Source organism: Fonsecaea monophora (assembly GCF_001642475.1).
Source record: "Fonsecaea monophora strain CBS 269.37 chromosome Unknown Scaff28, whole genome shotgun sequence".
NCBI classification, from domain to species: Eukaryota; Fungi; Ascomycota; class Eurotiomycetes; order Chaetothyriales; family Herpotrichiellaceae; genus Fonsecaea; species Fonsecaea monophora.
In genome coordinates, this window is record NW_019173959.1 from 184917 (window position 1) to 200677 (window position 15761).

Below are 15761 nucleotides of genomic sequence, written 5' to 3' on the forward strand. Positions count from 1 at the left end.
GGATCTCCAAACGCTCCACAGATGCAACTATCAATGGAACCTTAGCAGCCAATCGATGCCCGTGATGGATCCGCTCTCTCCTTTTCCCCTTACACTACAGCCTCATGCAGATGCAGCTTACGAGGATGTATTTCACCCCTTCGCCACTACCACCACCACCCGCGTAGTATCCGCCAATTCATTCAAGGGAACAAGGCATCTCTGCTGCAACAAGATTTATTGTGGTGAGGATTCACCTGCACTCCAGGCTTGGGGTGGAAACTCCTTCGCTATGCTGAAAATGCCCCTCTCGATGCGCAGGGCTAAATGAAACTATTCAATAAGATACAGACAAGGCTCATTTTCATTCCGTGCCCAAAAGAACGAATTTTCAAGGCTTCAATCCAGGTCCAGATCTTCCTCCGCATCTTCCACCGTTGCGTGCCTGTCCTTGGGCTGCGACGCATTTGGAGATGGTCCGTCTGCTGCCCCATCCTCAACTGCCTGGTCATGGCTACCGTTGACTCGTGGCTCAGAGAGACCAGCACTACTGTCGTCTTCGTTCTGAGCATGGGTTGTCGTTTCGGGTGTTGATGAGCCCCAAGAAGGTAAAGAATGTGCGGTCGGAAGCTGAGCGGCAGGGTGATCGGCTTGTGGCACTTCCTGATTCGCGTTCGCTACCGCTGCTGGACTTTGTCCAAATGTATTAAACGGAGCCCGGGGCATAGCGCTATTCAGACCAGTAACCGTTGGGTTCGAATTGGTTGGGGGGTGCGGTCGAGCAGCCCGGACCCTCATATTCATCAAAGCTCTCCGAGCCCGGGCCTGGATGTCTTCGGGAGTTTGAAGAGTTCCTCGACGTGCTGCTTGCCGGGCTTGCCGGGCCTCCATGTTCGCTATATGCTCAGCTGCGGAAATGGCTCCCGGCTCTCGATCTGGAGCCACGGGCACCGTGAACGGCAGTTCAACTGTCTGAGGAATGCCTGTTTGACCACTGCTTGGTGTACCAGTAGGGGGCCACCTCTGTGGCTGTGCAAGGTAGTGGGGATGGGCAAGTCGACCGGGGAAAGGTGGCGCTCCAAATGCTGGTGGAAACAGAGGAGCCATATCTCCAAGAGGATCTAAATTCTGGCCGTGATGCTGGTGGTCTGGTTGCAAGGGCCGTAAAGGCATCATAGTCCAGCCTTCTGGTAGCGTCAAACCAGGAGGAAGTCTGTCGCTACCTGCTTGCAAGATATTTTGCTGCTGATCTGCAACCAGTGTCGACACGTCTGGAACTGGAGGTAGAGCAGGCCTTGCGGTCTGTGGTGCGTTTTGACCAGTTGTGTCTGTCTGCGCCTGTCTCTCCCCGGGCCTCAGGCTTCTTAGCCTTTCGAGTTCAGCCTGCATTGACCGCAATACGCTCAGCTCAGTCGACGAGCGAGCCAACTCATCGGCATCTTGTCGAATTCGTGCCGCTAAAGCATCAAGCTGCTGTGGAGTTGTCAGGTTCTGATCTGCTCGGCGACGTCTTCTCCCAGACCACCCCAGGCCTACTCCAACTTGTCGTGGTGCATGGGGATCAGGGTTGCCGACTTGTCCCTCCGGTGCAGGGCCAGCCCCATCTCCAAGCTGTTGTTGAAGTTCTTCGAACATATTATTGCCGCGGGCAGCTCCGACACCAATCCTCAATGGGCCAAACTGGTATATTCGCGGACCTGGTCTCGGGCCTGGTGGGTGCTGTCCACCATTTACCTGTCCGGCTTCAGCTTGTCCGCCAGCCTCATTTGTACCGCGTGGCCCACCTGTCCGGACGACATTTGCTCTGCATGTCGGACATATCTGCTGTCTCTCGAGCCAACTTCTCAGACAAGAAAAGTGCAGAACATGTCCACAAGGGAGCTTCTTGGGTCGCATCCTCTCCGCCACGGGGTTCGGTCGGGGCTGTGGCTGGCCTGGCTGCGCGACGCCTGGTTCATAAGGGCGCATCTCCTCTCTGCAGATTATGCAGACATCCTCACGTCCAATATCCTCTGCCGTGGCATCCGGATAGCGGGCATTCATATCCCTCGTCGCCGTTCGGTACTTCATGAAGTCCGAAATTCGTTTCAAAAATGATCGCATCGTCAAGAACACATCCCGTAAGATGTGGATGGGTAATCCGTAGAATACAAGAAGGATGAAGAAGAATGCCAGGTAAATGACAAGTTTGAAGAAATCCGTGGCGAGGTTGAGGTAGAACATGTAGCGACCTTTTTCTTCCCAGCCCTCGACTTCAACCTCATTCTCGTCGACTGGTTGATTGAAGGCCTCTTGGGATACCTGGTCCAGGGTCCGCTGAGTTGGCGTTGGTGAGGCTGCCGTCGCGTCCAAAGTTCCAGAGGCAGGCGTGCTGGCAGCTTGTACGCCTTGAGTCTCCTGAAATTCTGTAACCGCAGCTTGCATTCTTTCCCTCTTGATCTCTTCGATCCGATGCTTCTTCTGCTCACGAACGATACCAATCTCGATCAGATCAATTGCGTATCTCATTGCGGTACTGATGCTGGTGATCGACAGCACGGCGAATTCGAAGCCGAACATGACCATCATGTCCGGCCGAGCCATTCTCATGACTTGTTTGACAACGTATTCCAGCATGGTCAGGTCGAAAGCAACACTCAGCCCCAGGCTCAGTGCCAGACGCGTGTGGAACAATCTCGGGTTTCGCGGCGGTTGCTGCTCCAGCACCTCTACCCGGCCTTCACCAATCCAGCCCCAGACCTTTCCCGTGAGCAGAGAGAAGAACATGGCGAGGAAGGTGAGTCCGATCTCTCCGCGGAAAACCGTCATGGCCAAACATGTCTCGGTAACGGCAAACCACGCCTTTTCGTACAATTGTTCGATCTCGATTGGTCGGAGGTTTCCATAGAGGAGCTTCTGAAGTCCCAGCAGAAAGGTGCAGGCGATGACAAATAGGAGGTTTGTCAGGATCATCAGGTTAGCAGAGGACTGCGAGAGGTAAACGGCGGCCGAGTAGAAGTTGGGACGCTGCGCCAGGGCTTTCAGGATGACGCCCGCAGCCAGGGCGGTCGACGCCTGTAAGAGAAAGGAGAGTCAGTGACTGCTGCCGCGCAAGACGGAAATGGATTCACAAGTGCGCGAATACATACCCCAGCATACGCCGTCCATCTCATTCTCATTCTCACCGGCATCTTTCTCTCAAGCCGTACGTAGAAGACACTGGTGGTTCTTCAAGTGTGGGTGGATGGCGGTGGGTTCGTTGATGCCATCATTTAGTCGTCGATGCGAGCCACCACCACCACGGCGAGCAGGGAAGGTTGCAGACGCGAATTGCACAGGTTAGGTATGGACTGAAAAGGCAGTCATGGATGGGGAGAGACACAAAACACGAGGAAAGAAGGGCATGAAGAGACGCAGTGGCGTGAGTGTGTTTGCGTATAACAAGTAGGAAAAGACGAGAGGTGTTCAATTTCCTGATTGCTTCCTCTTTGAAGTTCCTCCGCACCCCGAATCGCCAGGACTCTCTGCCCTCACATTTCGGTGCAATGGACGGGCTCACGTGATAGGATCTTCACTCCCAAATACCAGTGTTCCTCTGCCAAACACAATCTAGAGTTGGATATTCATTTACAAGTAGCTATTCTGACCATCTATCTACACCTGAATCCCAATTTCCGCACCCCCCCCCCCTGGCGACTTCTGGCGTTGAGTCACTTCGCTTCATTATCGAGAATGACGATTCGACCTTTGAAGCAGGCACGCAGGCGACCGTTGAAGAAGTGATCGGGGCAGGTCGGCCGAAGCCAGCCTCGTAAGTCGGTAAGGCTGACGAGAAAGGAAGAGGGTCACGTGTGAGCCTTCCCAATACGAGATACGAGCGCCTCTTTGGGTGCTCCACTCACAAGACAACATACCTACCTGCAGAGATACCTACCTAGGTACCGAATGAATAGAAAAGCCTGGGACCTGTGAGGTGATGCGGGTACCTCGGGAATTCTGAACGCGAGGTTACTTATCGATTTCTCGCTATACCGACTGATACCTCAATTTCGAATTCAATTGAGTATGCGGCAAACAGCCAGCACAATATCCGAACTACAGACGGTCCAAATCTATGTTGTCACAACCAGCTGTTGTGTCCTGCTATGGTTCCAGCCTGAGATTGCGATAGGGCTCTACCTCAATCGAAAAGACCGCCGATTCAGGTCAACCACCCAATCAATATTCCGAGATTGGATTCTTCAAAAACTTCTCCGGGATTTGCATCTCTCGACTGCGCACGTATTCCGCAATCCCCTTGCCCAGGCTATCAATCCTGGTGGTGCTCGCGCCTCCGCCGCCCAGGAAGTCGAGTATCCTGAAATGCACGGCCCAGATGCGCGGGAACTCGCATCTTTCCAGACGGCTCTTGGGGGTCAGGTCATCACCTAGAGCCTCCGCGAACCGGGCCGTGGTCATAAAGGACCGGAGCCATTCGAACTCCTCGGCAGAACGGACAAACAGCCCGACGTTGCTGTTGTCACCTTTGTCGCCGCTGCGGCCGTGCATGACAGCCCCTAGGGGCGCGAGCCTCGTGGGACCAAATCGCTCCAGGGGCACCGGGTTGATTGTGTCGGCCGACGGCCGCGTTAGAGGTGGCTCTTGAGTGATCTTCGGATGTGGGATATCTATGACCAGGTGGGGGTCCAGGAACACGACACGGTGAGGCAATGACGTGACCGAGATCAAGCCTGGGAAGAGCTCCATAAACATTCTTGGAGACATTGTTCTGAAGTCCAGCGACATATGGTATCCTGTGTTATCTTGTCAACTGGCTGATATCCCACCCTTAGGGCTAGACCCAATAACATACCAGGATAGAATTGCATTCGCAAAGCATACACGCGAGTTTTGAAAATCTTCACGTCGATGTCTTCCTTGTTGCGAGCTTGCGCAAGGACGCGGACCATGACGGTCCCTTCAGCTTGCTTTGACGGGTTTCGTTTGGCCGTTCCATACCTCTCAACACTGAGCTGCAGAAAGTTGGCATCCCTGAAAGCGTGGTTGAGCTGCTGACGCATGAACTTCTCTTTGGCATCGATGTCCAGTCCGTTCATGTAGAAGGTGGCCTCTGCAAGCCACCCGCCTATGGCTGCAACGATGGCTTTTGTCGTCGGTGGGGGCGGCGAGCCTTTCGCACCACTGACCAACACCCGATCCTTCTTCCCCGGCTCGTTCCGGATTTCAACGTTGGTGATGTCGGCACAGACATCGGTGTTGAGGTACGTATTGCCCTGGATCTCGTAGACCAGTTGGGCGCGAACGTTGAACTGGTCCACGAAACCAGCGGCTCCTGGGTGCTTGGTGATGGTAGCGGTACCGTCGTGGGCTATTTCTGCGAGAGGGAAGCCGAGATCGACAAAGTCGGGAGTCAAGTAGTGCTTAAACCCACTGAAGTTGGCACCAGTGGCATAACAACCGCACTCGATTAGGTCTGGTAGATAGAAGTGTTAGCAAGGTAGACTCCCCACGAATAGATATCTCGGTCGTGGGATGTAGAAGAGACTCACGGCCAGCGACTAATGCCCCAGCAAGGGCATCCCAGTCGTCTTTGGCCCAATTATGCCACCAGGCCGCGAGCCCGATAACGGGACTGGCATCAGTGACCCTGCCGCAGATGACAATGTCGGCGCCCTGCCTCAATGCTTCGCAAATGCCCCATGCACCGAAATAAGCCACTCCGCAATGAGGCTTGCGTTCCCAGTCGGCGAGGGTTTCATTGACATGGTCGAGATGTCGAATTCCCCCAAATTCCGCCAGTTTGGCTTCGTCGGTGACAATGTCGGAGATATCGTCGCCCTCGACATAAGCCACAACCAGGTCTTTGTGACCGTGTTTCTCACAGATCTTCTTTGCTTGTCGAGCACATTCGGCCGTATTGAGGGCACCGGCAGTGGTGACGACCTTTATTTTCTTCTCGGCGATGACATCGATGGCCACGTCCAATTGATCGAGGAACCCGGGCTCGTAGCCCAGCTTAGGGTTGTCATGTTTGACAATGGCCTGCCAGGCGATGTTCAATTCAGCGAGCCAGTCTCCCGTAAGGGCATCCACATGGCCTTCGGTCGCGGTCCGGTACCTGTTTCCTTGATGTTATGATCCTTGATCGCAAATCACCCTTCACATGTTCCTTCAAGAGGCGACTTACAAGGCATTTGGAGCATCCTCAAAACCTCCTGCAACGTTACCAATGATGATGGGTCTCTTGTACTCGTTGGTGTGGGCGGCAGGCATGGTTGGGCGCAGGAACTTGGGTGAGACAGAAGGGGGAGCAATATTCCCCTGGCGTCTTCTTTGACAGAGACAAACGTTTGGTCGAATCGACACCCGCAGACGCAGTGATCAAAGGGCTAACAGCAGAAAGAAGCAGAACCAACAACTAAATACTTCCATCCATGGCCGATCTCGCACCAAGGCCCAACCTAAGTTGAGTGGTTTGATGCCTCCGAGACATGCTCGATATGTACCTCCGAGCTTCACAGTGTAGCTTATCCACTTCGATCCTGAGATGTTGCGGGCATTCTCTGAGAACGCGTCAAGATTGGGGGGAAATAAAGTCCTCGAGTCACGCTCTCCGACCAGGCTTTCACTTCCCGCCTCGGACGCGGCGCCGAGGAAGTCGAGGAGGTTCTCCGTGGCCTCGACCTCCATCAGTGATGGCGTTGCAAGGCGCCAAGTGAGGTGGTGAACCATGGCTCATATCGTTCTCCAGAGCGGCGGATCGCCGCCGAAGGGCAAGGATCAGATGCCGGCTGCATATTGTATGCAGGCGGGGAGAGGGACATCCTCCTCCTCTTCGGCGCAGGTTTCCGGCTATTTTCTGGATGGGAATATTAAGTCTCTAATTCGACTCGGCTTGACTGTCAATCTCGCCAATGTCCAGAGGGAGGTGACCTGTGGCGAACGAATCCTCCTCGGTGGTTGCGAAACATCACAATGGCGTCTTTCCCACCACCCACACAGATCCAAACCATCGACCCGGCTACCTACACGGCCGTTCCTGCACATCTTCGTGAGCTGAAGCGCAAACCCCACTCACAGCTGATCTATGGCGGGAAGGTCGTCGATGTCTTCATCGAGGGTCCGATCATTGTCCCGGGCACGAACGAGTTGTTTGTGGTGGACATACCCAACGGTCGCATTCTCGCGGTCGAGTTGAAGACTTTACAATGGCGCTGCGTGGCCGAGTATGACGGCGAGCCAAACGGCATGGCGTGGCACCCTGGCAAGAAACTCATCCTGATCGCGGACCGGCACCGGGGAATCGTGACCCTGGATCTGCAGGCCCAGCGAGACGAAGATAAAGTGCAGTTCCCACTGCCTTCTTTCAACGGGGAACCCTTCAAGGGGTGTAACGACCTCGTTGTCGGCCACGACGGGAGCGTCTTCTTCACCGATCAAGGCCAGACCGGCCTACAGGATCCAACGGGGAGAGTCTTTCGCTGGCACATGGACGGACGGTTGGACCTGCTGTTGCGCAACGGCATTTCACCCAACGGCCTGGTCCTGAGTCGCGATGAGAAGACTCTCTTCGTCGCCATGACCCGCGACAACGCGATATGGGCTTTGCCAATCTACCCCGACGGCAGCATCCAGCGCACGGTCCGATTTTCATCCTACTACGGCCTCGGCGGCCCCGACGGCATGACCATGGACTCTGAAGGCAACGTCTTTGTCGCACATGTCAGTCTGGGCACCATTTTCGTGCACAAACCAAACGGCGAGCCACTGGCCACGATCAAGAGCAACCTGGGCACGGCGACGACCAACCTGACCTGGGGAGGCGACGATTTCAAGACGCTGTTCATCACCGAGAGTGAATCGGGGACCATCCTGTACGTTCGATGGCACTGCAAAGGCTATCTGGGGCAAATATACAACGAGTTTTAGATACATTAGTTACAATTATATGAGTTCCTGCAGCGCCTGAAAGTCTGGACCGTTGAACAAGAGTTGTTCGTCGAGCTGCCCGTTCGATTCCGTGAACCAGTCTATCCAGAATTCCGGGCACGCCTCGTTGTTGAACTGGAACATCAAAGATGGATCCTGCAGCGTCGTCTCGAGACCCTCGTAGTTACATCGAAAATCAGGTGCATCCGCATACCCAACCCCCGTCGGGCTCGATATGGATGCCACCGGGGCATTGCTTCCACCCAAACCATCTGCGCCGTCCGATTCAAATGATTGACCACAGAGCGATGGCTGGAAGGTGGAGACATGATGTTCCTGCTACGATTGCATGTCCAAGTCAGCATTCCTGGCTGGGTAGGATGAGGGAACGTATATGGATAATGACTTACCGTAGGCTGGGCCAAATGCGCCGCGGGGGCTGCTGTTGCGTGGCGCTGAGCCTCTAACATCAATGTGATGCTGTCGCCAATCACAGCATTGCTTAAACGTTCAAAGACTTCGCAGAACGTTCTGGCCGCTGGCCTCCTTTCCGAAACTGCCAGAAGAATATTGGAGCAAGCGCGAACATCGGCAATGATATCTATGGTCGCCGGAACAAAAGTCATGTCCTTGTGAGACACGGAACGTTTCTGAAGACTGGCTTTCCATTTTTTGAGTAAGGCCCCAATAGCATAGATATAGGTGATGCCACCCAGGAATATGGCTTTCAGGGTGATCCACGAATAGTCCAGCTGGCGGTGTCGATGTAGCTTGGAGTTGAGGTTGATCACCGCCTTGGCCGATCGCAGTAATAGCAAGGTATTCTCGCCCGGTGCGTCAGCGGACCCAAGATCACCAGGGAACATTGGAGACGGCCCATGGAGTATCAAAATTGCGTTATGGTAAAGTACGTGGTACCAGTCGTTGGTGAGAAACCTGGACACTGGGCTGCGGCTGGTACACATTTCGCCTAACATCTCGGAGCTTGGTATGTCTTCCCTCCAGCGGACGAGTTCTTGATGGAGATTGCTGCGTATCTGAAGTTTTTCCTCGATGCTTCGAGCGGCATTCTTTGCTGACATCAACGCGCCTGATATTGCCCCCAGAAGCTTGCGGATCCGGACAAGATGGAGAAAGGGTGATGTGAGAGGCTTCCTGCTGGTTCCGTGGATTGCTCGCCCGGATTCCAAGCCATTGGGTCCAAAATAGTCCTCGTCCAAGATATGTAACGGCAGCGGCACATCGATGACATCGTCATCTATCGAGACTGGACGACCAAGTGTTATGCTGACGATTCTAAGCCATTGGCGTGAGAAGGTACGTCCGGCAAGCAGGAATCAAGGGATTTGTCACTCACCTGTCCAGGTTGTAGAAGCACCAGAAGCACCTCCGTCGCATCTCCAAGTCAAAAGCCGACTGTGGCGCCACGGGATCAAATGTTCGCCCGTGTCGAGATTCTCTGTGCAGTCCCATCTCAAGACAGAATCGGGCCCCGATCCCGACAACATGCCACATGCTCGTAACATTTCGCTTTAGGTGACACATGACCCCATACTGCGCCACGAAGACTATGGCCTGTACGGGAGCCAAACCGCTCATCTGAAGAACAATACTTAGCTTTTCCATGGCACGGCTGTAGTATTTATCAGCACCAGCTGAGCAGCATTCAAAATGGTTGGCGTTTGCTGTTGCCAGTGCAATCACCATATCAAACGTGAAAGCCTCAAATGGGTGGTTCTGGTAGTAAGTAGGATCCATATACATCTTGTTGACAGTATCGAGGAACGTAGGGCCGTGCAGAAGGGGAAAGGTGAGGTGGTTGTGAGCGAAGTATATCGAGATGATCTTCGCGGCAGTACTCCGGTCAGGGAGAGGATTCTCGCCATGAGGCTCTGTCGACGGGTAAGAAATCTCCTCTGTGAGATCAATCTCGGAGCACGACGAGGAAGGTTGAGTCCATGACAACTGTGGTCGTAGGGATGCCGAGTCTATAACCGTGCCGACCATTTTCGCAAGCTCACCACCACCACTGGGTCCGAGGTAGTGAGTCTCCCCTGTTGCCCTCAGAGTTAGGTAGTCCATGACTCCAGAAATCCCGTCCTCCTCGCGTATAAGAGGAGGACTCGTCAGAGGTGCGCTTGACGTGGTACAACCCGTAGTCTGGGAGCCTGCGGGTTGCGGACTTGTTTCAACTACCTGGTTCGTAGAAGTGTCATCAAAAGAGCCCTGACTCTGACCTTGACCCTGGCGGCCTCGATCAGGCTCTCCTAGCCTTGCTAGCTTTCGCGTCAGCTCGACATTCCTTCTCTCTAAATCACCAATGTGAGATTGCATGTCGTCCACAAATCCTCTTGAATAGTTTCGTTTTCTCGACTTATCCGAGAAGACACATGGAACATCAGCGCGTTCGCAGTGGGAGCATCGTGGTGTCCTTCGATCGCAGCGTGTTTTGCGAGTATGGCATCGATCACAGGCTTGTGTGAGGACGCCAAAGTGCGCATTCGTATCGCTTGGGGGACTCATGTTGAAGATTTGTTTCGATGTTTCTGACTGGGGCGCCAGCGTCAGCCAGGGCTAAACAGGGATATGGTAAACATCAGAAGCGAGAGGCCATCCTGCCCATCCACATCCACATGGCCACGCAGGGGACGCAGAGACGCAGGCGACGCCGACCCCGGACCTTGGCGCTGCGGGGAAGCATCAGGCCAATTTCATCAGGCTTGTCAGGTCACCAAGTCCACCTCTTCCGTCTGGTCTTGTTAGTGGCAAACCTCAATCATCAACGTCCGAGACTCAGCATTCTCACCTGTAGAGCCTCTGTGCCTCGGTCGACTCCTCTAACTACTCCTTCACATCCACGCCACCATACCCTCCGACAGACCACGACCCGTTCAGCTGGTCTAGAAGCCTTCCTCAAGATGCCTGGCCCCGGGGTTCTCCCCCATACTTGGCATTACGGCGCCAACCTCCAGCCTGAAGGTTTGGGAAAGAGTTTCGGTCTACCGCCGTCGGAGCAAAAATCGGTGACCAAGCGCCGTCGGACCATCGCCGAAAGACACAATCAGAGCAAAATGGTCTAATCAGGTGCCCCTTTGAACGTTGCGCGGTTGGGATCGTGCGAACGAGCACAAAAAGCAGGCTATATGGCAACTAGACCGTCCACCAGGATTCCAGAACTCTTACAGGCCGGGTGACCCATTGACTATCTGACTCTACTCGATCAATCTACAGTAGCCGGATAGCTGGGAGCAAAGCAATGGCTGCCGCTCATTCTCAACTTAGCCACGACGCCAGCAGCGATGACAAAGCCATCGCCCACGAGCTTGTTGCCGTGGAGGACACCGGCCACACCAAGGAGGATGCTGCCATTGCTGCCGCTCAACAAAAGACCCCAGAGGAGGAAAAGAAGATCCTGCGAAAAATCGACGTCAGACTCGTTCCTGTCCTTGCTTTTCTCTATCTGGTCTCTTTCATCGACCGCGCAAATAGTACGAGAATTACCCCAGTCTCTTGACGTTGACCTTCCAGCACTAACAAGTGTGGCAGTCGGAAACGCCAGAGTTGCTGGATTGGAGAAGGATCTGAAGCTTCATGGCATGCAGTACAACGTGGCGTTGACCATCATGTTCATTCCCTACTCCTTACTGGAAGTGCCGAGCAACATCATTCTGAAGATGACTCGCCCTTCCTACTACATCAGCATCCTTCTGTTTGTGGTCAGTTTGCAATTTTCCCCCCTGGTATTGACTTATACTAATTGTTCTTTAGTGGGGATTGATTGTGTACGGCCGCACTCTCGTGACAAGCTTGGTCGACAATAGATTGGCTGATTGCGCTCCAGAACTCTGACCGGTCTTGTCCAGTCGTACTCTGGACTTTTGGCTGCTAGATGGTTCCTCGGAACGGCAGAGGTAAGATCTCGCCAGTGGCCCTCTATCTACCGTAGGAGCCAACGACTGACATTTGAGGCAGGCCGGTTTCTTTCCCGCTGGTAAGGTTGTCGGTTTCTACAGCAATTGGCTCTCGATTCCTGACACCCTCCAGCAACGTTTCTCTTGACAATCTGGTACCGCCGATACGAGGTCCAGACGAGGATGGTCTTCTTTTACGCTGGGGCCACCATGGGAGGTGCCTTTTCAGGACTCCTGGCGTATGCGATACAGAAAATGGACGGCGTTTCAGGGCTGGAAGGCTGGCGATGGTGCTTCCTCCCCCCCTGGCTCGATCAAGTGGTCTGATGCTGACTAGAGATGTAGGATTTTCATCATTGAAGGCATCTTCACCTCTTCCCTGGCTTTCTTCATGTGGAGGATCTTGCCAGATCGGCCCGGTACCGCAAGCTTCTTGACTCCGGATGAACGCGAATTCGTCATTGCCAGACTTCAAGTTGAGACAGGGTCGGGGAGAGGAAGAATCACAAACGACGACAAAATTACCAAGGAACACATCTTTGCGGGCCTGCGCGAATGGAAAATCTGGCTGGCTGTGGTACGTGGGCGGTAACAACCTTTTCAGGGTGTCATGGTTCTTTGACTGATTCCTCGCAACGGTAGCTGATATTCTGGGGCAACGCCATTGGAGGCTATGGGTTCACTTATGCGATTCCTACCGTGATTCTTGGACTTGGCTACACGGCTGCCAATGCGGTAAGTAAAACGCCCTCTGAACTCCCCGAGTCTCGTGGATTTCGGAAGCTTATGCCACCGGTGTTTGAAACATTTAGCAACTTTTGACGGTCCCAATCTACGTCGTGGCCATGATTGCCACGGTGTTGAATGCGGTGATATCGGACCGCTACAAACAGAGATCGCCGTTCATCATCCTTGGCCTGGTGGTCGCAATTATCGGCACAATCTGTCTGTTGGCAGTACCTCACCCTGGGCTACCAGGCCTGACCTATGGGATATTGTTTATCGCGGCAAGCGGTCTTTACATGCTTACGATTCCCGTCATGTGCTTTGTTGGTATGTTTTTCTTGATCTGATCTGTCGCCTCAATTGCTACTTTCATGCCCCCCAATGGCGTCACTTAGCCACGAAAGGAAAGGAGAGAGATGTCATGGCAAGATTTTGACTGACGTCTTTTTTCCGTAAAGCGAACAACCTGGCCCCCTCATCCAAACGGGCCGTTGGCATGGCCCTGCTCCTCTCGATCGGCAACATGGGCGGCATCGTCGGGTCCAACATCTTCCTGTCCAACCAAGCGCCGCACTACTGGACCGGGTACGGCGTGATAATGGGCATCGACTGCCTGGCTGTGGTGGCGTGTCTGATCCTGAGGTTCTCGTACAAGCGCATCAACGCGGAGCGCGACAGGATGAGCGAGGAGGAGATTCGCGCCCGGTACACCGACGACGAGCTGTTGAAGATGGGCGACAAGAGCCCCTTTTATAGGTACACCCTGTAGGCCGGGCCGGGTCGAGTCGGGTCGAGTCGGGTCGAGTCGAGTCGAGTATAGTCTCAGGGCTAGTGCTGGGAAGAACCTGGCACGCAGAAGGAAAGAGAGGGGAGAGTGTATCCATCGAAACACCGGGGCCCTTTGCCAATGATCGAGCACGGAGAGGCATGATGACTAGATAGTGAGACTGTCTGGTTAGTTAAGTCGAAGAGAAAAGGAGAGGGTTACGTGCGAGCGCTGCAGCACACGAAGTTTGGCCGTATTTGTCTATCCATCTATCCATCTACCGTGTATGGTTGACGAAATTTGATTCAAGTTGTCGGTCGGTTGGTCTACCTAGTCCCAAGTCCCAGGGCCCGACGAGGCTGGACTGTGTGCGACAAACCGCCTGTTTTCACCTTCATCTTTGCATTGCATGCAAATTATATCTCGTGTATCATGCATGCTACGTACCAACGGACATACCAAAAGTCTCTTTCTCTCTGTCTCTCTTTCTCTTTCCCCCTCGGGAGATCAGGCACGCAGGCACGCAGGCACGTCAGGTTAAAGTTTCTCGGTTACCCATGCACATGCACATGCACATGATCTGCCCCGTGGTTTGGGTGCTTGGGGTGCTAGGTGGGTGGCAGTTGGAGACAACGTCCCCCGAGTATTACCCACGCAGGCCCACGGCCACCCCAAAGCAAAGAAGGGTCAAAAGTGCCAGAGATGCCGAATTTGCCGGGTACCGACTAGCCCAGGTGCTAGGTGCCAGGTGCTAAGGAGGTTCTGGGTAGATGTTCGGAGGTTGCGCCGAAAAGTGAAAAATGGGAGAAAAGAGGCCCACAAGGGTATTATACGGACCGAAGTGGAACTCGAATTCGAACTCAGATGGATTCCAAGCCCCCTCGCATATGGTCGAGAAAAGAATAGGGTGTACGAGGTATATCACAGGGCCTCAAACGAAGATACCCTGCCTCATGGTGGTAAGGAAAGCACTCCTACCCCCAACTCCTCTCTACTCGTACCGAGAATGTCAGGAATGTCGTCGACTGATCTAACAGGTAAAGTCATTGTCATCTCTGGTGCCGCATCCGGCATAGGGCGCGAAACCGCCATCCAGGTCGCCGCTCGCGGAGCAATGGTCTCCATCTGCGACGTACAGTCGTCACTCCTGGACGAGACGGTCGACCTGATCGCGCAGAATGGCGGCACCGTCATGGGCACCTGCGTGGACGTGCGGGAACGGAAATCGGTCGAGGCGTGGATCCGTCGCACTGTCGAGACGTTCGGCAAGCTGGACGGCGCGGCCAACATTGCCGGCGTGGCCGGGGCCGACACGGGAGTCGCCGGCATTGCGGACCTCGACGACGCTGACTGGGCATTGGTCTTTGACGTTAACGTCAAGGGCCTCATGCACTGTCTGCGCACCCAGGTGCCCAACATGAACGAGCGCGGTGGCTCCATCGTCAACATGTCCAGCCTCTGGGGGAGTCGGGGTTGGCCACGCCAGTACGCCTACAATGCGTCCAAGCACGCCATCAACGGCATCACCAGGTGCGCAGCGAGGGAACTGGGGCCCAGGAACATTCGCGTCAATGCCGTGGCACCGTGAGTTTGAACGCCGACATTCTCTTCCCCTCTCCCGCTCAAATGTCTTTTGTCTTTCCGGCTCTGACATCGAGATTGATTCCATGGTTTGTGTTAGAGGCAAGATCGAAACCCCCATGTCTCCGACCACAGACTCGGAAGAAACACTGGCCGAATTGATTCCCCTGGGACGAAAGGGCACGGCATTGGAAGTCGCTGAAACGGTCGCCTTCCTCCTCTGCGATGCGTCGGCGTATATTTCTTCTGCCGTCATTGGTGTCGACGGAGGTCGTCTCTCCTAGAACATCTTGACTCCACGGCTCTAATCTTTGGGCAAGTTTCATCAATGGCGCTCACCGCTCGTCCGTGGTACTTGCAATTGCCACAACCTTGATCATCACGTCGAGAAGTCGGAGACAAAGGATGTCAACCCTGATTATGTTTGGGGCGACGCGAAGCATGTTGCCGACAATAGCTCGAATCTCGCTCGGTCGTCCATGCCGGACATCGGTTGCCAGGAAAACCTCGCCACTAAAACCTCGCCACTGGGGTCGACATAACCAAGGCTGGTTCTGCTTGGTGGTGATCTTCGTCCGCCAGTGCCCTGGCGAGCCCCTCAGAATATACAAAACATGGCCGAGACTGCCCAGTGGAGGGTAAAGCCACGTCCTTTGGCCATGTCGTAGAGTCCCAGCAAACGGCCGCGACAGACGATCTGCCCTTGTACATACAGAGACCATCCGATGCACATCCTGAAGGCTTCTGCTGCAAAGAGAAGGATCATTACCATGGGAGATTTTGGTCAAGCAGGACATGAAGGGGGAAAGTCACATCTTGACGGCTCTTGGTCCTGTCGTTGTGTCTTGCCTGTAGAGCCTGTCACTCCATCTCTTTATGTGCACCTCGTT

The 15761-nt window shown here is 54.3% G+C and overlaps 6 protein-coding genes across 6 annotated transcripts; 3 read left to right on the forward strand and 3 right to left on the reverse strand.

Annotated features, from left to right (window-relative positions):
* Positions 1 to 378: 378 nt before the first annotated feature.
* Positions 379 to 3149, reverse strand: AYO21_04813 (hypothetical protein; the record flags this gene model as incomplete). The annotated part of the gene is made up of 2 exons (XM_022654784.1): positions 379 to 3033; positions 3108 to 3149. The coding sequence occupies 2 exons, from the start codon at positions 3147 to 3149 to the stop codon at positions 379 to 381; spliced, it is 2697 nt and encodes an 898-aa protein (XP_022512923.1).
* Positions 3150 to 4176: 1027 nt separating this feature from the next.
* On the reverse strand, positions 4177 to 6231 carry AYO21_04814 (hypothetical protein; the record flags this gene model as incomplete). Its single annotated transcript, XM_022654785.1, has 4 exons — positions 4177 to 4751; positions 4811 to 5431; positions 5508 to 6076; positions 6146 to 6231. 4 exons carry the CDS (start codon positions 6229 to 6231, stop codon positions 4177 to 4179), a joined length of 1851 nt encoding a protein of 616 aa, XP_022512924.1.
* A 702-nt stretch (positions 6232 to 6933) lies between these two features.
* Positions 6934 to 7887, forward strand: AYO21_04815 (hypothetical protein; the record flags this gene model as incomplete). Its single annotated transcript, XM_022654786.1, has 1 exon — positions 6934 to 7887. One exon carries the CDS (start codon positions 6934 to 6936, stop codon positions 7885 to 7887), a length of 954 nt encoding a protein of 317 aa, XP_022512925.1.
* A 143-nt stretch (positions 7888 to 8030) lies between these two features.
* AYO21_04816 (hypothetical protein) lies at positions 8031 to 10410 on the reverse strand (the record flags this gene model as incomplete). The annotated part of the gene is made up of 4 exons (XM_022654787.1): positions 8031 to 8043; positions 8102 to 8226; positions 8298 to 9183; positions 9245 to 10410. 4 exons carry the CDS (start codon positions 10408 to 10410, stop codon positions 8031 to 8033), a joined length of 2190 nt encoding a protein of 729 aa, XP_022512926.1.
* A 733-nt stretch (positions 10411 to 11143) lies between these two features.
* On the forward strand, positions 11144 to 13293 carry AYO21_04817 (hypothetical protein; the record flags this gene model as incomplete). The annotated part of the gene is made up of 10 exons (XM_022654788.1): positions 11144 to 11375; positions 11434 to 11603; positions 11656 to 11669; positions 11729 to 11798; positions 11860 to 11878; positions 11932 to 12088; positions 12144 to 12375; positions 12441 to 12533; positions 12611 to 12851; positions 12983 to 13293. 10 exons carry the CDS (start codon positions 11144 to 11146, stop codon positions 13291 to 13293), a joined length of 1539 nt encoding a protein of 512 aa, XP_022512927.1.
* Positions 13294 to 14296: 1003 nt separating this feature from the next.
* Positions 14297 to 15155, forward strand: AYO21_04818 (hypothetical protein; the record flags this gene model as incomplete). Its single annotated transcript, XM_022654789.1, has 2 exons — positions 14297 to 14874; positions 14972 to 15155. The coding sequence occupies 2 exons, from the start codon at positions 14297 to 14299 to the stop codon at positions 15153 to 15155; spliced, it is 762 nt and encodes a 253-aa protein (XP_022512928.1).
* Between the last annotated feature and the right edge of the window lie 606 nt (positions 15156 to 15761).